Source organism: Helicoverpa zea, chromosome 13, assembly GCF_022581195.2.
Source record: "Helicoverpa zea isolate HzStark_Cry1AcR chromosome 13, ilHelZeax1.1, whole genome shotgun sequence".
NCBI lineage: Eukaryota > Metazoa > Arthropoda > Insecta > Lepidoptera > Noctuidae > Helicoverpa > Helicoverpa zea.
Genome location: NC_061464.1, coordinates 10305204 through 10329769, shown reverse-complemented (window position 1 = coordinate 10329769; position 24566 = coordinate 10305204). Strand labels below are relative to the sequence as shown.

The 24566-nt window shown below is 36.5% G+C and overlaps 2 protein-coding genes and 1 pseudogene across 5 annotated transcripts; 2 read left to right on the top strand and 1 right to left on the bottom strand.

Moving 5' to 3' along the window:
• Positions 1-3549: 3549 nt before the first annotated feature.
• LOC124635847 (putative nuclease HARBI1) lies at positions 3550-8416 on the top strand. Its single transcript, XM_047171796.1, has 8 exons — positions 3550-6472; positions 6598-6794; positions 6879-7008; positions 7099-7240; positions 7322-7469; positions 7759-7846; positions 8076-8150; positions 8253-8416. Exons 1-8 carry the CDS (start codon positions 6215-6217, stop codon positions 8361-8363), a joined length of 1149 nt encoding a protein of 382 aa, XP_047027752.1. The 5' UTR covers positions 3550-6214; the 3' UTR covers positions 8364-8416.
• Positions 8417-10285: 1869 nt separating this feature from the next.
• Positions 10286-14792, bottom strand: LOC124635940. Of its 4 annotated transcripts, none has more exons than XM_047171906.1 (7): positions 11860-13037; positions 11704-11775; positions 11415-11473; positions 11251-11280; positions 10929-11176; positions 10667-10848; positions 10286-10568 (listed from the first exon to the last, which is right to left on the bottom strand). In XM_047171906.1, the coding sequence occupies exons 5-7, from the start codon at positions 11164-11166 to the stop codon at positions 10524-10526; spliced, it is 465 nt and encodes a 154-aa protein (XP_047027862.1). In that variant the 5' UTR covers positions 11167-11176; positions 11251-11280; positions 11415-11473; positions 11704-11775; positions 11860-13037; the 3' UTR covers positions 10286-10523. The 4 variants fall into 4 exon arrangements, with proteins under 4 accessions (XP_047027862.1, XP_047027861.1, XP_047027860.1 ...); XM_047171905.1 differs by lacking the exon at positions 11415-11473 and having other exon boundaries at positions 11860-11929; positions 12023-13037; XM_047171904.1 differs by lacking the exon at positions 11415-11473 and adding an exon at positions 13048-14792 and having other exon boundaries at positions 11704-12219.
• Positions 14793-17990: 3198 nt separating this feature from the next.
• LOC124636067 lies at positions 17991-19876 on the top strand (annotated as a pseudogene).
• The last annotated feature ends 4690 nt before the right edge of the window (positions 19877-24566 follow it).

The window sequence follows — 24566 nt, the reverse complement described above, 5'->3', positions numbered from 1 at the left end:
GTGCAATCCTTCCGCTTGTAAAACTTTCCCAACATAGTACTTGTTGACTCCGAAATGTCTGGCAGCTACTCTAGTACTCCGTCGCGGGTGTCGTTCGAAGTAACGTAACACGTTTTCTTCGAAAACAGGTGAATATCGTGGGCGGCCCCGCGCTTGTGCATGCAGTGGGCTGCGAAACTGGCCGTGATCAAGCAGCCGTTGTGTTGCTGCTAAAATAACTTGCAGTCCTGGCACTTCCGGGTTGATCACTCCTCGGTTCCCTAACATTATTAGATTGTTAGGCGCAGCGTACAATCTTCTTGCTTCCCTTTGTGGAACCCAATACAGAAATACGCTTGTACGCTATGACTATATACAGAAAGCACAGTTAATAGAAATCTCTATTCCTAGACAGCACGTTTCGCCGAAAACTTTGTTGTTAGAAAACATTGTTTGTAGACAGACATCTCGGTACATAGAAAGCACTGTTGCCAGAAATCTCTGTTCATAGATATCACTTCTTGCCGTAAACTTTTTCATAGAAACCACTGTTTACAGATACCTTGGTTCACAGAAAGCGCCTCTGGAGAAAAAACTACACTCGGCGTCACAAAAATCGCACCTCTTTATAAATTCCCTTCAAAGTCATTTTAACCCTATTAATCAATGGTAGACATATGATTATGAGGTATCATTGGAAAGGCAATTTATTTAAATTTCAGAATAAATCAATGGATGTGGTTATTTGTTTACATGAATATAAAAAAGCAAGCTAATTCAAATGATTATAAAGAACATATTTATTTCAATTTTTCCTCCATTTTGTTTGCCCAGAAATCATCATCTTTGGGAATCCATTCTGTCCATAGAGGTCGATCCTCTCTAGTCCAAATTCCAAACAAACATTTCGATCTTTTGGTTATATGCAATTGCCCCTGTATTTGGTAATACCAATCGTGTGATTTGTTTATAACCAAATCTCCTTTATTAATTTTTATAAAACTTTATTTTTTTATTTTCTACAACTTCTTTTACATTTTTTTGGAACGCTGTAATATTTGCTTTCGGGCATTTGATTTCGACTATAGTGTCAGTTCCAATCAAGCCGTCTTTGCAAAACATGTCTTTTATCAGATTTAATGGTCATTAAACACACTTTCAATTGATACTAATATTAATTGGGTTTAATGTACTCATTGCGGGCGGGATATGTTTTAAACTTATTATTGAAGAGGTGAGATTTTTGTGACGCCGAGTGTATTAATATTTATTATGTTACTAAATCTCGCTTTTCTGCCTATCTATCCATAAAAAAAACAACACGTTTATTTCATACAAAAATGCCATTTTAATAAAAAATGAAGCAAAACGAAAGCAATAGATGAAATTGAAAACAAAACAAACTTTTTAGCTTTATAATAGAATGTAATTAATGAAATGTATTAGCGCCATATCTTTTTAATAATTCTAATAAAATTGTATGACATGTTTCTGTCTTATGCGATAATAAGGCAAACCCTAAAGGTAGGAATTTATTTGTGCCATTTTCTGTTCAAGTCCCGACCTGCATCACGTGTGCTCGCGTGTGGGTTATCACTGAAGTAGTCCAGCACTCGTTCGTTAAGGTCACTAGCGATGCGTGGCCTGCCTGTATCCGCTTGATGAGGTCGAAACTGCCCATTGTCGAGTAAGCGCTGGTACATAATACATGGTAATTTCGTAATTTTTCAATACAAAGTTGTATATTAATTTCGCCACGATTCAATTGGCTTATGATGTCTGATTCTTTTTTGAAGTTTTATTCTCTCAGGACTTTTAATTGAAATATACTGAACTATTGAAGTATTAGAAAAATTAGTATAAGTATTAGTACGTAAAGTATCCAAAAACATTGCAATGTTTGGTTTAGGTTAGTTTACAATTCTGTTAAAGAGTTCCATGATTCGATGGCATTATTTGATTGATGACACACATCAAAAAATGACCATTTGGTTGAGAAATAAGCATTTTCATCTAACCAAGTACGAATAAAATAATCAATGAATTTAGTTTTATTTTTCAGGTTCATTTTCTGATTAAATATATGTATAACCAGCCATCTGATCTATATTCTCGAGGTACATATGCTAGAGCCATGCAACGTTTAACATGCATTTTATCAATTAATGATTTATCCATACGGCATACCTAACTTCTTTGCATTTCTTCGTAAAGACTTGGAAATGAAATAAACAACCTTGAATACGTGCGTCAGGAAATATTTTTCTAAGGTAAAAAAAATCTTGTTTTTTTCTTGTTTGTTCGGTAGTAAAGCGTATATGGCTGGTAAAATATTTGTATGTTCATGGGTTCTTCCCAAATCTAAATGTAACGCGTATACTTGCAAAAATGGCGGTACGCAGCTTTTGAACGTCCCATCGCAGAAAACGCTTTCTGCTGTTTCAATATATTTTATAACATTTTGGTTTGCAAAAAGTGTAATTCTTGTTTTCTTATATCCATAATCAGCAAACCTCAAATCTTCGTAGCATGGAGGAATAATAAGATCTGTAACTTTTTGAATCTAATTTTTTTTATCTGTAGTGATATATTTATGTGTCGATAGAGTCTTTTCTTGATATTTTTAAAATCGCGAACTTTTTGTATGAGATCATATCCAGCATTATGCAAGTCCGAAACCATTTCACCATAAATTTTTGGTATAGTTGTGAGCTCTTTCTCCCTTACACGCATATACGGTAAAAAAAAAAACAAACAAATGTGTATATTACTTTTAATAGTTTATTAGGGTCTCCTTAAAAATAAAATAGTCAAATAATAATATTTATTATTTATTCAGTGTTTTTCAGCACGGGACATATGTGTCCCAGTATGCGTCAAAGGTTGTCTTATAGACTAGTTTGAAACAATTATCTGAGATCAATTTTACGTGTAATTTTGTAATAAAATTACTATATAAAATGGTTATTAAAAACAATTTCTATCTGACGTAAAACATAGGTGAACGTTATACGTTGAACAGGTGTTGTTTGTTCGATGCTTGACACGAGATTTAGCACATTGTACACATCTTTTTCTTGTATCAGCCTTCATCATAATATGCGAAGGTGTCCTCCGATTTTGCGCATAACCAAGTCGCTTTTTTGTCATTACTGCCGATGGAAGAGCTCTTTGACGAAAAGAGAAGTTTGCAATGAGCGAACGAGCTACAACTTGACGAAATTCAAGGCTAGAAAGTAAACTTCCTTCAATTTGCTTATTCTCATGCAATATGCTATAAATAGTATAGGCATTATTCATAGCAATATCAAGTAAATCAAAGAACAATCGCAGATAGTATTTGATTTTTGCTTTACGGTCTACCTCATAGCATACTTTTCTTTGATCCATCAAATCGACGACTCCTCCCATGTGACTATTATATTGCACGACGACTTGTGGACAAGGAACATTTATTTTCTCACTAGCTGGTGCCCGCGACTTCGTCTGCGCAGGTTTAGTATTTCGAACAATATGTTTACAAATTGTAGCCTATGTGTTATTCTGATGTATAAGCTATATTATTGTAAAGTTTCATTAAAATCCATTCAGTAGTTTTTGCGTGAAAGAGTAACAAACATCCATACATCCATACATACAAACTTTCGCGTTTATAATATTAGTAGGATTACTTCCCTGCACCCTTCTCTTCACCACTGTAGTAGGAATCGGTGACAAAAAGTTTGTCAGTAAAAAAACAGCTTTGTTGTCCATCCATTTTATAAATGAAATGCCGTGTGAATGGTCGTAAATATATCTCCTCTTTGCATAGTTTTATCAGCCGGTACATTTTTGGGTATATTCTTTCTGTTATAACGAATTGTTCCACAACCTCTAATATTTCTTTTTGTCAACTCATACTGCAGGTTGGGAGAATTAAAAAAAATATCAAAATAAATTTCGCAGCCTAAGCCTTGTAAACTGTTTGTAAGTTGTAAAATCACTGACTCTCCTAGTCCAGTTTCAGCACCACCTTATTTTCGTCCAGTATACAAATCAAATTCAAACAAATAACCAGTCTTTGAATCGGCTCTACACCACATCTTGAACCCCCACTTGACTAGTTTATTTTTGACATACTGTCTCATTTTATTGTGCCCTTTGAACTTGATCATAAATATGTTCGTCTATTGACTGCGTTTTTGTATTAGACATAGCGTTTTGGAAACTCTCGTTGAAATGATTCATAATTCTTATTTTACATGCCCTATCGTAAGTAGGTTGCATTCGAGGTGGTTCCTTATTATTGTCGCTAAAATGTAAGTTTCTTCTTATTTCTTCAAATCGGTTCAATGGAACGCCCATGTCAGGGTCTGAGGATCAATAGCTACGAAATGTAGGCAAGACATGATATCCCATTACGTAATTCTCCCCCAAAAAAGCTTTTGCCTCTGCACTGGTGAAAGAGAAAGGCCTTCCATTTTGCATGGCGTATCGTTCCAATTCTGGCAGAATAATGTCGTCAATCAATCGATCAAAAAAAAAAGTAATACTTATAGTAATTAGTGTGAATTTATTGGAATGATTTGCCACTAAAGGCTGTAAATAAACGTTAATGGCAGTTATGCAAAGCCTACTTAGGTTTTCAGGATTTTTGAGCATCAACGAAGAGTTAAACTTGCTGTTTTGACCTGTTTTTATTGGCTGTGACCGTCTGTTTCGTTGTAAGAACTCCAGGCTGACATCAAAGTGACGAGTGTTTTCTTCTTGAATTGTTGGTATTTTTAAAATCACTCTTGAGGGATTGAAAGGAAATATTCCAGATTCTTCAAATCCTTTACAAATGTTGGTCTCTCGTGTCATATCTATTTTAGTCATTAGCTCCTGCAGTAGTTGTGGGAAATGACATTTATTAATTGTGCTTGCAGTGCTGTATGTAGCTTTATAATTTGTTAAAATTTCACGCCATATTCAATGTTTATGTGAGCTCACATGGTGGAGACGCATTAACTTTCCGCGTGTCGCGGCAGGCTCAGCGCGAGGCTGCTCTAGTGGATACGCGCCTATTCAACAACATTTTTTGGAGAAAGGTCACACTCAGATGGAATGTGATGCGGTCCATAGTACAATCGAGCAAAAATTAAAAAAAACAGGAGATCTTTTTACCAAGTCAATTTGCAACGTTGTCAAAACAAGCTCGAACGCAAAACCCTTATTATTTGGTTGAATACTTAGACTACAGTTTTTTTTGATGACTTCTCAGACAAGAATTCGTTCATGTATGACTCCATACGGCCTGGTCGCTCCGTCAATGATCCTATTGTAACGGATATATGTACAAGCTCTGCAGTATAACCCAAGTGGGGTCATCAAATATAAACTGAACTTTAAGGAAGATTATCTAGATCTGCCACGCACAATTCGACGCAGAGTAGTAATGCCCGAAACTTCACCCCCTAGACCAAAACTCTGCCAAAGTCGCATCAAAATATCGGTAACTGAATGGAAACGTTTACAGGAGTTAAAGACTTATTCCTTCTGACTGTCACGCGTACTATGATTCCTTACTTTATTGATCTCTTAAAAGTCTGATTATAGTTTAGAAGTTGATTTATTTTAAGCAAAACCATTTTTTATAATACAGAATATTTTCTTTTCTTTTTACAAAATAAACTTTTAACATTATTTTGTTGAACAATTTTATGGCAGCGCCGGAACTTGAGATGACTCCTCGTAAAAAGAAGTTAATTAGCAAATTGGAAAAGAAGACAATATTAAGTGATAATAGAAGGAAGAAATTAGCAGCTTTAAGATCTAAGACATGGCGTTTGCAAAAGAAAACTGCTGAACAATCTACTATAATTGAGAAATTAAAGACTGATTCATTAATCAACCAGGGCCCCGATTCTCCTAAGTTAATAATGTCAAAATCGAATAGAAATCGAATCGCAATATAATCGCAATAGCCGTTTTGACCATATCGGGCATTCTGCTACTAATAAAAGACCATTATCCAGTATTCGATTGACATTTGATTGGTGTGCGATTGGTCTGCCATTGGTCTAAAAGTGTCTAAAGGGTAGTCTGCTCTATAATCGTAAATCAATTGTGGTCGTTAGCGGTATTCTACTCTTGTTTGACATTTAGACCAATCGACTTGAAATGTCAATTTTTGCTTTGCTATTGGAGTACGATTGAGTACGATCGAAACATTGCTTTTAAGTTTTTACTTTTACTTTATTTTAAATTAAACAAAATGCGACCATCATTGCCGAGATTACGCTGGCGTATTTTAGCTTTGGCTAATGCGCAAGATCGACGGCGATTTTTAAATCGGCGCCGCAAATATCGGGCATTCGCGCGAGCCACGGTGAATGCCATGTCGGATATCCCAGGTGCGGAATTTATCAGAACATTTCGCCTGGATAAATCCGAAGTGAGAGCCCTAACGGTGCTGCTCACTCCGATATTAAGGACACAGCGGAGAAAAGACGGAATTTCCCCTAATTTAAAGGTTAGTAAAGTCCCCTTTATTCTTTATTGCACTCGCTATTCTATCATTGTACAGTGTAGTGCTGTAGCTTTTAGCCTTCTTCATAAAATATAGGATGGTTGTTTAATCCAAAACTTCGATTGCAGATACTGACTGCTCTGTCGTTTTATGCGACAGGCTCGTATCAGACCCTTGTTGGCCAAAATGGGTTGTTGAATGTGGTTCAGACCACTGTTTCAAGGGCTGTGAGAGAAGTGACTGAGGCACTCAACGACCCACATATATTTAGGAATAATGTGGTCTGGCCGCTGCAAATTCAAGATCGAAACAGAATAAAGGCACAGTGAGTAGAATAAAATTGAGTTTTAAATGGTCATCAGAGGTGTCATTGGGTTTATTACAACTTAAGTTGTATTTTATGTTATAGGTTCTTAAAGTTTGGGATTCCTGGAGTGTTTTGCTGTATAGATGGCACTCATATAGCTATCCTGAGACCTGCCATCCACGAAGAGCGGTACTTTAATCGGAAGGGGTACCATTCACTAAATGTTATGATTGTGTGTTAAGATTATTATTCATCCCAATAATTATTAACTTAGACATCTTTTGAAAACTATATTCATAACTTAACAAATAATCTTTTTCAGATTTGTGATGCTGATTTAAATATTATGTGTGTGGATGCGAGCAGCCCTGGGTCAGCCCATGACTCTAGCGTGTGGCAGAGTCATCCCATATGTAATAAAATGAAAGAGTTATCTAATGCTGGGGAGCAGATGTTTTTATTGGGTAATATATATTGACTTTCAGTGATTACTATTGCACAAATTGTCATACTTAACAAACATTATTAATAAAAACATATTTTAGGTGATAGTGGATATCCACTACGGGTTAATATGATGACCCCAATATTAAACACTGTGGAGGGCACTCCTGAACATAATTACTATAAGTTACACGTAACGGCACGCAACACCGTAGAGCGCTGTATTGGAGTACTGAAAGCTCGATTCAGGTTTGGTATTGCAAAAATATAAATAATAAATATATGTTACAACTAAAATCAAACTTAGTTATATTTTTGACATTCATAAGTCCTTGTAATGGTCTAAATCAAATAAATGATTTGCTTTGGCTATTATGAATACTACTATGCGGATAAAATGATTAATTTATCACTTAGTCTAGTCAATTTGGGTATTTTATATAATACCAGTCATATGTATAATATCTATATTATCACTATGACTGTAACATATGATGTAAATGATGATGCAAGGTGATAAAATATTTTATTTTAATAGGTGCCTAAAAGCTGAGCGAGCCCTCCACTACGATCCAATAACTGCTGGGAAAATAATAAACGCTTGCTGCGTCTTGCACAATATTGCTATAGTTCGGCCATTCAGAGAATGCGTTCCTGACACGTCGCGATTGAACTGACGACGTAACTACATTCATTGATTATTGATATAATAATGTTGTTTTAATGCTCCTCAATTGTTAAAACGGTAAACAACCAGCAAAAATATTTTTATCGTAACTGCAACGCCATTGCAAAGTTACGTCGTCAGTTCAATCGCGACGTGTCAGGAACGCATTCTCTGAATGGCCGAACTATAACAAAAGACGACTGCCAATAGCACTACTTACACCTGCAGAACAAGACTTTGTGCAGAGCAGACAGCCAATTCAAGTAAGTCTGCACACATTATTACCATCATGCATTATTTGAAGTGGAATTTAACAATTCATGTGTTTGAATTGTGTGGGTTTACATTTTTTTTTAAATTCACAGATAGAAATTGGTGCAGAAGACTCCAGTCGGCAGTTCAACCCTGATCTTCAACGGGGACGACAACTGCAACGGGCGCTTATTGAGAAGTTGTGGAGGGAACGAAATTCTTGATTTTTTTTTATATTTACATTTTTTTTTTTCATATTATAGCTAAGTTTACACAGCATTGCAATTATTATTTATCCTTATTATTAATATTATAAATATAAACGTTACTGAGTTTTTCAAAAAGAGAAATACTTAAAACAGTTGGAACCGATTGAGATCGAATTTGGCATGAACTCATGTGGTACTTTATGGACAAAGACTACCCTTATCAAAGTGATGAAAGTGGAGAACACTAAGAAAAGAAGCTTCATGGATATTAAAAAAAAGGGTTTATAGTGTAAAACATTTATTAACTACAACTACACACATCAAAAGTGTCTAGGGATCAACATATATTTTTGCAATAACTTTTCTCCTGATTGATATTAATTAAAATTTTCTTTAAGGATTCATCAAATAAAGTGTTTTCGTTTGTCACAGTAACGATAAACCAAGTCACCTTTGCACTAATAAAGAAATTTGCCATTTTCCTAATAAAGGGATTTTTGACATTTGAAACACTAACACAAAAGTTCGAAAAAAAAGACTGAAATAACAGTTTTCTTTAAAAGTTTATTGGGTAACTTAAACAATTAATAATCCGTGTTTCTACCGCGAACACTAACAACACAAGAACATCGGTTTGGCATACTCAAAATGAGTTCATCCAAATCACGATGTGGAATGGCCGCCCATGTTCGTTGCAACAACAAAAAAAGGTCTTCTTGCGACTGGATACCCTCCATATTCGGCAGAGCTCTTCTCTGTAGCATATCCCATGCATGCTCAATCGGGTTCAAGTCTGGCGACTGAGCAGGCCAGGGCAGGACATTGATGTTAGCTGCCGCGAGAGTCTGTCTTACAACTCTTGCGGTGTGCGGTCGTGCATTATCATGCATTAACTGAAATAAGGGACCGATTTGCACTTGTAGAGGAACGATGACGTCTGATACAATCGTCTCAGCATAAATTTGAGCGTTGAGGTTGCTTCTGATCCAAATCAACTCAGTTCTTCCGCCGATCCAAATACCCGCCCATACCATGATGGTTCCACCACTATAAGGATGGACTTCCTGGCAGGATTTTAATCGCTGTTGGCGTCCAGGGGTTCTCCAGTGTCGTATACGTCTTGTATCCGGTCTCATACCAAAACGAGACTCATCAGAAAAGCACACGAAACGCCATTGTTCTTCTGCCCAATTTCTGTGTTCAAGAGCCCATTGATATCGAATCCTACGATTGTGCATTGCTATAGGTGGTACCCGTAGCGGTCTTCGGGAATGAAGGTTCACTTCATGCAAGCGGTTTCTGACTGTTTGGTCGCTAATTAAGTTCCCTGAAGAGTGATGAAGCCTCACGGCTAACATCATGGCGGTTATTGTTGGAGCTCTTCGAGTTAAGATTTGAATGTATCGGTCTTGTCTCCGTGTGGTGCAGCGATACCGTCCTCCATGGCGCTCAGCTACGGTACCAGTGCTTCGGTAACGTGTCCAAAGTCGACTGATAACACTCTGACTTGTATTCAGAGCTAAAGCCACAGTACGTTGCCGGGAACCAGCTTCTATCATTCCCACGGCTCTGAGCATTTCTTCCCTGCTTAAATGACGTCGCCGCTCCATAATAACGTTGGTTTTAATCAGTAGTAGGGAAACAGTAGCACTAATAATGTCTTCAATGCGTTGTATGTGTTTATAGGGAAAATATTGACAGCTGATTTTCATCTTTTACTCGAATTTGATTCACAGTTCCTGATTCAAATTATGAAATGCACCAAAAAGGATCCATATAAATTTATAAAATCATAAATTTATTACAAAGCCACATCTCAATCTCAAGAAATCCGCATAAAAATGCTTGATCCCTAGACACTTTTGATGTGTGTATTTGACTAATAACTAAACAAAAAAAAAATATGTATACATTAAGAAAAAAAAAAACTAATGAGATCAAAGTTATATAAATATAAATGATTTATTTTACGAATAACTAAAGGTAATAAAAAATAATATAGAGATCAATCACAACATGTCATAAAAATCAACAATATTTAAATTTACATTAAAAACTAACGAGATCATCCAAAGTTATATTAATGATTTATTTTACTAGACGCAATAAAAATGATATGTAAAAAATTAAGAGATCAATTATAACAATAATCAACAATATTTAGATTAATAATATTTAATCACTATCTGAATCAATAATAATCCTGTTCCTTCTATGTACCTGAAAATGTAGAAATATAATAGATTAATGAAAACAAATTATAACAGGTTATGATTAGGCCTGAGTAGACTTTTAAATTTACACAACAAGCAACATACCCGTTGTCGACGTCGTCTCGGTGTGGATGCTGGCTGCTCCAGCACTATACGAATAGGCTCACTAAGCCTTGCCGCAAGGGTTTCTATGGCTGCAGCAAGCCTATTCGTAGCATTCGCACTGGCCACCTCAATGTTTTGCAGCATATCGGTGGCAGTGCGAAGTGTTGATTGATCGTCAGGATCTAAAAAAAAAAAACCCTTAATTGTATATTACTACACATAGTCTAGTCAGCAGATAACAGTGTTACTGATGATAACTCACCAGCATCCATTTCTTGACGCCGCCGACGACGACGTCGCCGCGGAGCAGCTTGTTCTGGCTGCTGCTGGGTAAGCATAGAGCTTGCAGGCTCTGTTGGTACCGGCACAGAGCTTGCAGGCTCTGGCGGTACAAGCATAGAGCTTGCAGTCTCTGTCTCTACGGGGACCTCATCAACATATTCATCGAATATATCGATTGTGTTATATGAGGCCCCCGAATTCAACCGCTCTACCTCCATTTCAATGAATCTGAAATAATAGTATGTCTAAAGGTTATGAAATTTTTTTAAGATAAAATTAATTATTAACAGGAATTAAATTACCCCAGATTGAGCACCGGTACTTCATCAGTTCTGTGGAAAAATTTTACAATTTATTAACTATTAATAAATCCCAATATTGTAGCGAGTTTGATTCTAAGTTCAATCTCAGTCAGTACACCATTTAATTAAGGAAAGAAACTAAACAGAAAAGCCATACAACTCACACTACATTTACACCATCATGATATGATGCAGAGCCACTACCACCAGCATTTTCAATTGGCTGTTAATGAAAAAACAAAACATGCAGTGAAAAACAAAAAAAACACGTGCAAGCGTACAAAATACAGTTCTAGAAGTAGACTTTAGCAGAACATAGTGCATTATTAGGTACTGGTTAATTCAAAAGCTTTGTGATCACGTTACGAGTGCATTTTAAATAGAATGTGTGTTATAAGCACTTAATAATCATTATTATGTACATGAACTTGTTTATGAAATGAAGAAACTTACAATAAAGGGGTTGTGCCGAACTCCTGGTATGGGTTCATCCACATCTCGGCCCAAAATTGCATATAGCCTCTCCTGAATTGGAGACAAGCCACTTATTTCGGCAATATATTAAAAGAGAAATATAATGACAAAAGTACAATTATATTAATGCCTCACCCGTAGCGCTCCTTTCAATTTTTTCTTTTTTAATTTTTTTAAGCAGGCGGTGCTTGTAATCGTTGTAGAACTGAAAACAAGTCATAAGTTGTTGTAATACATTTAATTAATAGGTATGCATGAACTATCATCTCTGCCATCGTTTTAATACATAACAACTCACCATCCGCCATTGCTCTCCTGTTTTCTGGGCGCAGTCTACAGAAACATTATTTAACATAGTGGCGCACTCCCACAACCTTTTCGCCAGACTGCGCCCCTCTTTGGAGCGTGTGCACCGTCCGAGGGCAAGCTCTTGGTGGCCCTCTAAATAGTCCATGAGGGCTTCCAGCTGCTGGACGCTCATTTTTCTGTATAGATCTAAAAGAAAGCGGCATAGAGTGCAGTACATTATACTGTAAGTAAGATTTTATATAACAGAGGCCTTCTCTTCCTGAGGGTCAAGCAAGAGACCCCGCTGATCAGTGCACTAACAAGTTTAGATTAGAAGATTAGATTTTAGGTGTGAAAATACAATGTGGCGAGTATTTACCAATTCGAAATAAACTATCCTAAGACGACTTACTGACAATAACAAACTTTGAAACTTACAATAACAAGCGAGCGGCAAACAGACTTATTTTTTTCAAATATGAAAACCACGTCATAGACAGTAGAGTTAGACAGCCATCGTATTTAAAATATATCTTAATATTCTAATTGCTCTTATTTTAATTGTTTTATAGACAAGGCTATAGGTATGATTTATTATTCGGTCACAGAAAATTTCTTTTATAAAACTTTTATTAGAAACTTTTAATAAAAACCAACTCATAGTTCATTCAAACATTAAAACTCTCTTGCTACAATTTGAATGGCAACACCTACAACCAATCAATTACGGCTCGATTGCAATTACGACTCGATTCAACTCGATTGCGTTCCAATTTTGATTGCGGTTCTATTCATTTTTTAAGTATTTGCGGAATGCCAACATACGTTTCAATCGAAATCGAGTCGGGATTGGATCGCAGTCGAATGTGAATCGTATGTTTTTAAGTTAAATTAGGAGAATCGGGGCCCAGGAAGCTGCTGACTTGCTGTCTTCGATCGATGCAACCAATCGAGATTTCTTAAAAAGGTTTTTGTGTAAAAATATAACTGAACGGAAATACTCCTTTGTTAGGAAACAATTTAACACTTGCTTACCTCATCCGCGTACACTTTCGCGATGGTACCAATGCATCGATGGAAATCCTGGTTTTTCCACAGAATCTATCAAAGCTGGCAAATTTTTACATGAAATATGTTAACGATGTAATTAGTTTATTGTTGTTTTCATTTTTATTTAATTTGTACTATGATTTTGTTATACTATTTTAATGTCTTTTAACAAATTAAATTACCAACGAGGGCGAGGTTCGCATGCATTAACCGAACTCCTTACAGCAATGGCTGCTAACTAGCTGTTTTGTTTTTAAGTTCGTCTTTTGTTTTGAGTTGTCATCGCGCCGTCTCGCAGCGAGCCGCCCTCTCGTTTTGTCCTGATTTCTTTCAATTGCTTTATTTAAGCCCAGTTTTTCGGTCTATCTCGGTGTTTACCGCAACCATTGAATACAGTCCACCTCCCACCGAGCAAAAAATAAATACAAAAAAAAGCACGTTACACAAAACAATATGCGCCCTAAGTTTTGATGAAATGGCAATTAGAAAAGGTTTAGATTTTGATGGCAAAGATTGCATAGAATTTGGTAATTTTGGAAATAACGCTAATAACGATCAATTAGCTAAAGATGCGTTAATTTTTATGCTGACGTGTGTAAATGGATCCTGGAAAATACCAACTAATAATTAGGATATTTTTTAATCGATGGGATAAGCGCTGAACAAAAGGCCAGTTTAGTAACAAATTGTATCGAAATATTAACCCAGGATTGTGGTATTGAAATTATCTCACTAACTTTCGATGGATGCCCGACAAATTTTTCTTTTAAATTTTACATTATTTTTTCCGGGACAATAAAAGTCAGGAAACTGGCATTAGATAACTCGATGATGTGGAAGATAATGATGGAGTAGAGAAAGTCATTCAGGAAACATTCCTTTATCACAAAACAATAATCTTCCGAAGTCTCAAGGTGTACAGAAACGTAGATCAAAAAACCTGCCGGAGTTACAAGAAGCCAGCAAGCATGTGAGCGCTGCATTCAACACTTTGCAATCTAAGAACAATAAAGAAGACAATAATCACGATGTGGACAGCGATTTGTTTGGTAAACTTATGGCAAAACAGCTGAAAGATTTCCCTAAAGAAGAAAGTGATGAGATAATGTACGAAATAAACGGATTAATAATGAAAAGACGTCGTGTATATCAAGAACGAATGTTGCTGCATAATCTTTCGCCTACTAGACGCAATCGTAGTTCATCAGCACAAAGGATTTGGAAAACTAATTTACCGGTACTATCGAGATGTTAATTCCGAGTCACCAATATGGCGCATGACCAGAAACCCATTATCGAGGTCTCAGATTTGCCTGAAGATGTTCAGGATGAATTTCTGGAAATGAAGGCTGACTTGACCATAAAAGATGACTTCCATCTCTTGACATTAGAGAAATTTTGGATCAAACAATTTCTTGTTACTCTCAAAATTGCTTCACTTGCTTTAAGAATAATTATTCCATTTTCGACCACATATTTATGAGAGACAGGTTTTTCAACTACGGTTATAATAAAAACTAAACAGCGAAATCGTCTTGCCGTCGATAGCGATTTAACCATTGCCCTAGCAATGACTGAACCCAGAATCGACATACTGGTACAGAAGATGAAAGCTCATTGTATTTAAGGACGTGCACAATGATTCATTTTTTTGAAACCCGATAAATGCCAATAATTTGCACCCTATATCACTGGGCCCCGATTCTCCTAAGTTAATAATGTCAAAATCGAATAGAAATCGATTCGCAATATGATCGTAATAGCAGTTTTAACCATATCGGGCATTCTGCTACTAATAAAAGACCAATCGTATTCGATTGACATTTGATTGGTGTGCGATTGGTCTGCTATTTTGATGATTTTGGTCTATACGGTAGTTTGCTGTACAATCATTTTGCAATCGTAAATCATTTGCAGACAAAATGATTCATTATTGAATGACAGAAAAGGATAAAAACGTTTATTTCAAAGAAAAAATAGCGGAATGCCACATACGCTTCAATCGTAATCGAGTCGGGATTGGGTCTCAGTCGAATCGAGTCGAACGTCAATCGAATGGCGCTTAAGTAAAATTAGGAGAATCGTGCCCCTGTACGAAATCGCAAAAAAACACATTCCGACGCACATTACTGTAGATTTCTGGACCAGGAATGGAGAAATCAAAGTCTCCTTGCCGATACGGATTGTAAAGATTGCATAGATGCTGTAGACTATTGGAAAAAAATGTTTGTAATAAGAAGTGTCAACGGCAAACGTAAATTCCTTCAACTGCCTATTTTGGTGAACTATTTTATGTTACCTTTTTCCAACGCTGCTGTTGAGCGATTATTTAGTAATCTGAAAAATATCAAAACTGATAAACGCAATGGGCTGGATAATGAAACGCTTATATCAATCCTGCGTGTAAAATCTGGCTTGAAAAGAATGGATCTGCACAAGTAATGAAAAATCTGGTAGAAATACCACACCTTAAGTTTGTGCAATCCAATGCAAGTACAAGCGAATAAAAAAAAATTGGCTTGGCATGAATATAGTATAATTAAACAATTCGTGTTTTATTTATAGCCTAACCAAAAATATAAAAGAGCTCCGACAACAGAGGACAAAATAATCATATTTTCACAACTTGCATGAACTGTTACGATTTCTATTGTTGGTTATAAAATTTATTTTCTAACTCTCAATAATAATGAAAATACCTCAACAGCTCGGCCCGCGCGATCAGGATCGGGTCGCGTTCGGCTGTTTTCGTGTGGGAGTGAATGGAGAAAAATCCTGCACTTGCCCGCAGTTTTATAAATAATACATTATGTAAACATGTTCTAGGGCTCGCTATTAGACTTTTCACGACTCCGCTCATGGAAGCGGAAGCACTACGCCTATAGGCCAAAAAAAACTTATCCATGTTTATGGAAGGTAAAAAGCACGGAATTTATGAATTGTGAAATGTGTAAACTAATACCATAATGCGGTTTACGCATACTAATACCGCCTATCAACATTTGATTGAAAAATGTAAAGAAATTTATCCCGGAGCTGATTTAGCGTATGTTAAAAAGAAAATAGAATCCCTAAAGAATTCCTACAGACGTGAATTGCGCAAAATACGTCAATCAACTAGAACTTTCATTAACAGACGAGGGCCAGTTCACTTTTGATCAAGAGTAAGCCCGAGCTGGAATATCTTCCTCTGAGGTCTCTGGAGAAGCGTTGTATTGTTCTCACACTTTTTGGGATGCTTCTGATGATTTACTAACTTCTCTGAGGCCAGCTAAAATGCGCACTAAAAAGCTACAAGAGGAATAGCTTACTCTCGAGTGTTTTTTTTTCACGTTTGGACAAAATATTATTTAGATACTTCACACGCGCAAACACCTCTTGCGCAACAGATATGTTTATTTATGAAAAATAGACATCAAATTTTGATAACAAGTCCCACATTACAAGTCGTGTTATCAAGTGAAGAGGAAGCTTTAGCTGTACAACATTAAAATATTACTAAGCGACGAATTTTTAAAATTCAAACCAAATATTTAAATATTAATCAAGAAAGCGAAGAAAATGCATATCTCTCTTCCAACTACGTCCTCGGCAGCAGCTGAAAACGATGAAATTGAACTAATGTTGGCACAAACTCAAAGAGAAAAAAGACGTCTATCAGGTCTCCTCTCCAATCAGCATCGCAAAATCACACCCAACTCATTATCATAACAATTATAAATCAATTTATAGTTTAATGTGTGTTTGGTGTATCGCAGAACTCTTTTCAAAGCTACCAATAACATGTTACTAGCCCTATCTTGATATCTACTTAAGATTCATATTGTAGTAGAAATGTCTGGTCTGGTACCATAAGCTGCATACATAGAACATCAAATTACTTGTCTACATACATTTTCAGTTTCAGTTGTACACTTATTATTTTCAAATTCCTTTACATTGTGGGTGATTTAAATGACGAAGAAACCGTTGGTTTTGTAAACGTTTATTATATTCCAGTCACAAATAGCACAGGCGGATAGTAAAGACAGTAAGTATTAAAGAGATGATAGTAGAAGTAGATACAGATAGAGAGAAACGGGTCGGGTACCAGCTGCTGAGACATTGTAACCCAGAAAATTCAAAATAATTCAAAACATAAAAAGAATGTGGAGGCTGTATAATAATAGCGCATCTCCCGAAAATAAAGTGAAGCAATCATTTTTCAGGAAGGAATTGAGCATAAATTACAATATTGGTTTTGGAAGCCTTCGGACCGATGTGTGCTCACGCTGTACCGAATTACTGGAGAGCATAAAGGTAGCCAAAACACATGAAGAGAAGCAGTCTCTAATGGTCACTAAACGAGTACATAGCTTAAAAGCTAAAGCCTTTTATAATCTAATCAAAGATGAAGACAGCAAAACAATGGCACTGTCATTTGACTGTCAAAAATCATTGTGCATATTTTAGTAGGCAATATAACTTTTATAACTTCACTATTGTCATTGGCAATTCTAAAAGTCAGCTAACTACTGAAAATGTATTGTGTTACTACTGGTATGAAACAGAGAGGCCCAAAGGTTCAAATGAAATCGCAAGTGCAGTTTACCATACTTTGAAGACCCTAAACATACAATTAAAATATTGAGGTTATTTGCAGACGGCTGTGGTGGCCAAAATAAAAACACAACTTTAATTAGTATGTGTTGCAAGTGGCTGTATTCATTCGCACCTGTTCAACTACATTTCATTCCACATACCAAAGAAAGATCAGTGCGATCTATGTGAAAGTTTAAAAAATGCTGACGAAGAAGAGAAGCAGAAAATTAATGAAGCTTATGAAATTCATTTAAAAGAAACAGAACTAGCCAGAAGGGAGAAAGAAAATGACAAGACTAGGAACGATAACACAATTGTTGCCGTGTACGACTTACAGGCTGTCATGCCGGTACCAAAAGGCCAAATATCCGTTTTTTACTACAAAAGTAGAATTAATAGTTTTAACTTTACTGTAAGCGACTTACATGCTAAAGACGTTGAATGTTACTTCTGCAATGAAATCGAGGGAAAACGAGGTGCGACTGAAATAGGAACATGCATTTTAAATTATTTTGAAAAGATTACACAGAATAAACCAGAACCAGTCGATGTAATTTTTTATTCCGACAACTGCTGTGGACAGCAAAAAAATTTATACCTCTTATCAGACAGACGGGGTCGTCACGACAATCATAAGATCGTTTTAGATGACGCAATGAAACAAAGTGTTTGTGACCATGTTCGTGCATTTGCTCCTGTTGAGTCACATTATATACGCAAGAATAGCCAAAAGCTCTACCTACAAGGAGACTTAAGTATTGCCAAAATGTTTAAGTTGTATCTTGAATGGTTTGATCCTGAGAAACACACCTTTAAGGCTACAAAAGTGCGCCAGTACCGTGACATTGTTAACTCAAGCTTCAATCTAGCTTTCCATATTCCCAAAAAGTATCAATGTAATGAATGTCACGTTTTCCGATTGAAAAGAATCCAACGGACCAAGAAAAAGAAACTTTTGAACAACACCAGACTAATAACTATACTCAGAGAACATACAATGCTCTGCGGGTACAATTTAATAACGCGTTCAGGGCGCTGTTGCGGCTTCCACGTTTCTGTAGCGCATCAGCAATGTTTGCTGTTGCGCACACAGATGGCTTTGCAGCTATCTGGTGTAAGAAGACCGCATCATTCATCAGTTGATTGCGTGGAAGTCGTCACAGCATCTTGAGTGCCATAGCCAGTAGACACGACTGCCCGCTTATGTGTATTAATTATAATTATATTGTTTGTGTACCTCACTACTGTATGGATCTCAGTTATCTGAATAAATAAAATTTATTATTATTATAATAATAAGAAGGTCGCAAGGAATTTAAAAAGCCAAGATAAAAAAGACGCTGAAGAATCAAATGGAAACACGGTTACTGCTGTGTTTGATTTTGAAAAAGTATTGCAGTGTCCTCATGGCAATATAAACATATTTTATTATAAGAGAAAACTGTTTTCTTTTCATTTCACGATTTTTGACATGGGTTAAAGGAAGGCCGTTTGCTATATGTGGGACGAGTCTGTGGCAAAACGTGGCGCAAATGAGGTTAGCAGTTCCCTCTTAGATTTTGTTAAGGCAAATGTTGACCAAGGGGCCAAAGAGTTTTCTGGTCAGACAATTGTGCTGGGCAAAATAGTACTTAGTACAAGTACTTAGCTATTTGTCAAACGTCAAAAAGCTTGTGTATGTCTCTTGTTAATAGTTTTCGAGTTATTTTCTGTTAATAATGGATGTTGACATGTTGGATTTGGAAGATTTCGATGATTTAGAAGTGTTCGGTGAAATTGAGAGTTCCCGGGGACCCAACAGTGTTCGTCATCGACGAAACCCGTTCGACTTGCCTGATGACGATTTTCAATATACATAAATATAGATTCAGCAAACGTTTTGGCGAGAGAATTGTAGATTTATTGCGTGGTGACTTGTCCCACGATCGTCGAGGATTTCCCTTAAGCCCCGAAATGCAAGTAGCTTGCGCACTTCGCAACTGGGCTCGCCATGAGGTAAGTGTCTACCAAGCTTGTAATGCAAATAACGCTGACATATATCTTCGTTGTAGACCATTTACTACTTTATTACTTATATTATTTACAGATTCAAGACGATACTGGTGATTTACATGGCGTATCTCAGCCAGTAATTAGCACTGTGTGCAAAAGAGTAGCAGGCGTTTCAGCGCGTATGTCGTATACATTTATAAAAATTGCCTGGGTCTCTAGGCGAACTAGAAGTCAATACTAGAAAATTTCGCAGTATTGCAGGTTTCCCGACAGTGATTGGTGCAATTGATTACACACACATACGTATAAAAAATAAGAAGTGACGGTGGTAAGCTATACATTAACAGAAAAGGATTTCCATCAATAAATGTGCAGGAACCTAACTTTCATATATTTAATCTATCTTGTGGTATACCGATGCCATATCCGTACACGGAACACGGTAGAAAGGGGCATTGGTCTGTGGAAGCAACGCTTCTGCTGTCTGATAAGAAGAATGTATGGGGATATTGAGACTGCCAAAAATACAATAATAGTTGCGTGAGCAGTGCTCCATAACATTGCCATAGACAAGCAAGAAGATAAATTTTCCAGGGAAGTCAACAATGAGGAGTCCTCTAGTGAAATATTACCAGCACAGATAACCACACAAAATACTGTAAGAGGAAATATTTGGGGGAGACAATTTATTGAAACACACTTTGAATAAAATAAGGTTTTATTTATTTAATTTTGTTTAGGCTTGTTACCACTGTGTGAGTATATTTTCTCATTATAAATGTGTCCCTCCTAACTTCTAATTTTCAATTTTTATTCATATGGTGATTACTAAAATAAAAAAATATATTTTGACAATGATGACAAGATTTCTGAAGTTAGTTTCTCAAGTGTCTGTTTATACAAAGGTACGCATGCCTTCAGGAATTCAATGGCGTGCATCACTACAGTCCGACTTCTACGTACATCTGCTGTATTCTGGCTCTCAACAAGTTAGGTTTTGGATTTAAAAACTTCGTAAGTAAATAGTGTATGATACCAATGTATTTGGTTTTTCACTATAACACAAACGCCTTCTCTATCCTCAATGCTTATTTATTTGCGAATGAATGTAAGAGCATACACTGTGACCTCATCCCAATGTTGGTTTGGGCTTAGGTACGTCGCCAGGAACAATAAATCTTTTAAAATAAAAGACGTAAAAAAATATTTGAAGAAGGCCTGATGGAAGTGATGCCTGAAAATTGGAGGCAGTGCATCAACCATGTTATAAAAGTCGAAGACAAAATGTGTCAACTCGGCCATATCATAGACGGAAATGTGGATTTATTCGTTACTAGCTTCCGCCAGCGGCTTCGCCCGCGTGGTGTGTAGATAAAAAGTAGCCTATGATTGAATAACAAACATACATCCATACATTCTCACAAACTTTCACATTTATAATATAAGTAAGAAGTAGGATAAATGTAACTAAGTCGCCAGGCGCGTATTTACAGTATGTACATGGCTAGTACGCAAGCGTGTGAAACTAGTCGCGAATAGATTGGAATTCACTTTTTATACAAAGTCTTCCGATGTATACAGCAGCAGTACGCAAATACTCGCATATATTTTGTAGTGGCCAAAGTATCTTGCTTTGTTCCATAATATACAGTGCTAGTCCGCATGCAAACTAATCGTGTATACATTGGAATAGGCGCGAAAAACTTTACGATTCCAATCTATTCGCGAGCAGTTGCATGCTCGCCATTTTGATTAAAACACGACCTAGTATTTAATGTTAATTTAAATATTAATAATGCTCGTTCAATTAAAAAACATTGTATTAAAAATTGAAGTTAGTGACGAAAACGAATCGCTGCAAAACCGACTCCACGTAGTCTTGTCTGCCCTGCCGAAGCTGCGGCGGTGAGCGTGAAAACCATCTGCGACGATAAGCTCGCATGGGACCGCCGGAGCCGTGACAGAAGCCATGCTTGCTGCATGTTGCATGCTTACATTTTAAACGTACTGAGTTAAAAAATTAGGAGCTAATTAAATATATTTTATGATGTCATTTAATAGTATTTTAGAAGTTTACTGTTAGAATGCCTGCTACAAAAGATGCTAAAAAATTATGAGTTGTATTTAGAGTGGTTTACTTACAAGATAACTAGTGGCTAAGATAGTATTATTTAGATGCTCGTTAATTGTGACTGACTTAATAATTTAGAAGGCAACATACATTTTTGGGGGCGAATAATGATATTAAAAAGAAGCCTGTATAATTAGCATTTTTAATAAACAAACTCAGATTCAAAAGCTATTTTTATTTAATGCTTTACCTAATATTAATTTTGTGTAGTTAAAGTTGACCGTGTATAGATTGGAAAGATGCATGTGCACGTCTAAGCTACGAATTATACGCGAGCAGTACGCAAAATTCGTGTATACTTTGAAATCACAAATTAAAAAACAGCATTACAAAGTATCAGCGAGCAGTTTCCTATGGATGCGTTTTGGCTATGTACACTCTGTAAATACGCTCGCCAGGCACGTGGGAGGGATATATTTCCCGCCACCGTTAATCTCGAACCCCAAAGTAATTTGTCATGTCTCAGACTTTCCAACCGAGGTCGAAGGTGCTGGCTTAACCGCCCGGACCGTGAGGAAGATTCACCTAAAAAAATCCAAACCTCCAAGCGCCCGCGCGCCGGCGCAATTGGCGACGGTGAAATTGAACCTTTGTGCCCCGCCCTACCCTACCTTACTCCGGTAAAGATTTCAATGGATACGGTTTGGAGGCGATTGAAAGCGGCGGGTTTGCTGCTAATCGAGGCACATAAGCAGGAACGGATCAGCTTCTGCTTTGAATATTATAATTTTGGTTGGGAGGACAACATCGTTATTTTTGTGGACGAAAAAACGTTTAAAAGTGACAAGGACGGTCGCAAAATTTTGTATAGACGAGGTAATACTCGATATGAACCCATCAATGTTTTACCTCGCCGGGTAAGCGGCCGATTGAGTTTGGGGTTTTGGGAGCTAGTGGAATTGTCTGGGCGTATGAACGCAGCAGAATATAGAGAGGTGCTGCGTGATACGATGGTGCCGACTGTGCGAACACACTACCCAGAGGGCACAATATACCTGTGCCAAGATAACTCGTCAGTCCACAGCTCGCGGGCGGTTCAGGAGTGGCTCCAAACCCAAAACGACATAGAACTCATTTGATGGCCTTCCAAGAGTCCAGACTTGAATCCAATTGAGAATATCTGGGGACAGATGACTCTCAGTTTGGGTTTCGTCCTAATACCGGCGAGACCATCTTTTCCATTTGGCAAAGGGTATGGTTTTTGTTATTAATTCATTATTATGTTTCACATATATGAAAATAAATTAATTAAAAGTCCTCGATTTTAAAATGTGGATGGTGAATGAAAAGTAACGCTGTATAAAAATAAATTTCAAGTGTATCAAGAAACGGCATGGGATCGAGAAATTTGTGAGTAGACCCTTATTTGCATTTCCTTTTGTACCTGTGTTTATTATATCTATTTATTTGGACTAATATTGCCATTTTCGTAGGATATATATATAAGTTAAAATCGCTGATTTCCGTATTAGTTATTTATTCACACTTTAGTAAATTACACAGTATTCGTTTTAGCCGCGAATGTCGAACAAAATCTTAGATTATGTTAATTAATTACACTAGTTTACAGTACATTTGTTGCCGGGATTTTTTAAGCTGTTGTTGACTACTCATATTTAACCATATTTAAAACTATTAGTAGTTTTTTTTTATCAGCTCTAGTTTTTGAGATTCAGCTAAGTGCGGTTTAAAGAGAAAAAACGTGGATTTACCTTAAAGAATATTTGTTTAAAAATTATATTAATTGTTAAGTTCCAAAAAACTTGGCTTTAAAGCTCTTCTCTTATGTGTAGACTTTGGGAAATGGCGTATCAGAGACCAGCAATAGTCAGACATCATATTTACATCCCAGAAACCCTGATAACGTTCTTCCATGACACGTTAATCTTGATGCATACGTTCTCCCCTGCTCTTCGCTCATATCTCCTAAATTTTCTGGAAATCTGTCCAGATGACTGAAGAGGAAGTGACTTTATGCTCAAATTGCATCCCATACCTCTTATTTGTAAAAGCAGGTCTTCGACAAGTTCAACATAATTTTCATTATAATTTTTCAAAATTCAATATAATTTTTATTCTCTGAAAGTTCAGGTGAATGCTACACTCTTCGCTAAACACATGTTCTACTTCGGTTTTGCCATTTAGCTCGATTTTTGGTGTTTAAGCTGTTTATGTTCACGCTGCAAAAGTAAGAGCCGTCGAGATGATTTTTCGATTCTTTCCAAATAGTTGGTGTTTTAAGTTGAAAAGTACTTCTTTTACCACTTTTCCATAATCTTAAATATTCAACGCACGATTTACAAACACAATCAGGAGCCCAAGATTTGTCATTTTTATCTAACAACATTCCAAAATATAAAAAATAAGTATTTTTAAGCGTCTCTGATGACATTTCTACTCTTCTCAAACACATATTCTCCACATAAGTAACAAACATGGTTTGGATTGTTCAAACAACGCCTCCTTGAACTACTCGTGTTGTAAAAACTTCACATATTTGTATAATTACAATAAAATACGTACTTCAGCGACTGAAAAAGGTTCAGAAAAGAGAAAGTCAATAACAAGTAAAGTCGAGCTACAAAAAAATTTTTGCGGGTGTAATTAATAAAAACTAAACATAAGTGAATGTTACCAGCCATTAAATCCACGGCAACAGGCAAAAAGTTTGATTTTGTAAACTAGTGTTATCTACCCTTAGTAAAAGATAAATTGTTATTTTTTAAAATGAATCAATTACAGTTGATTCCTAAAAAAATACAGAGCATCGTCCCCAGGTTTAATGGTGATGAAAAGTTAT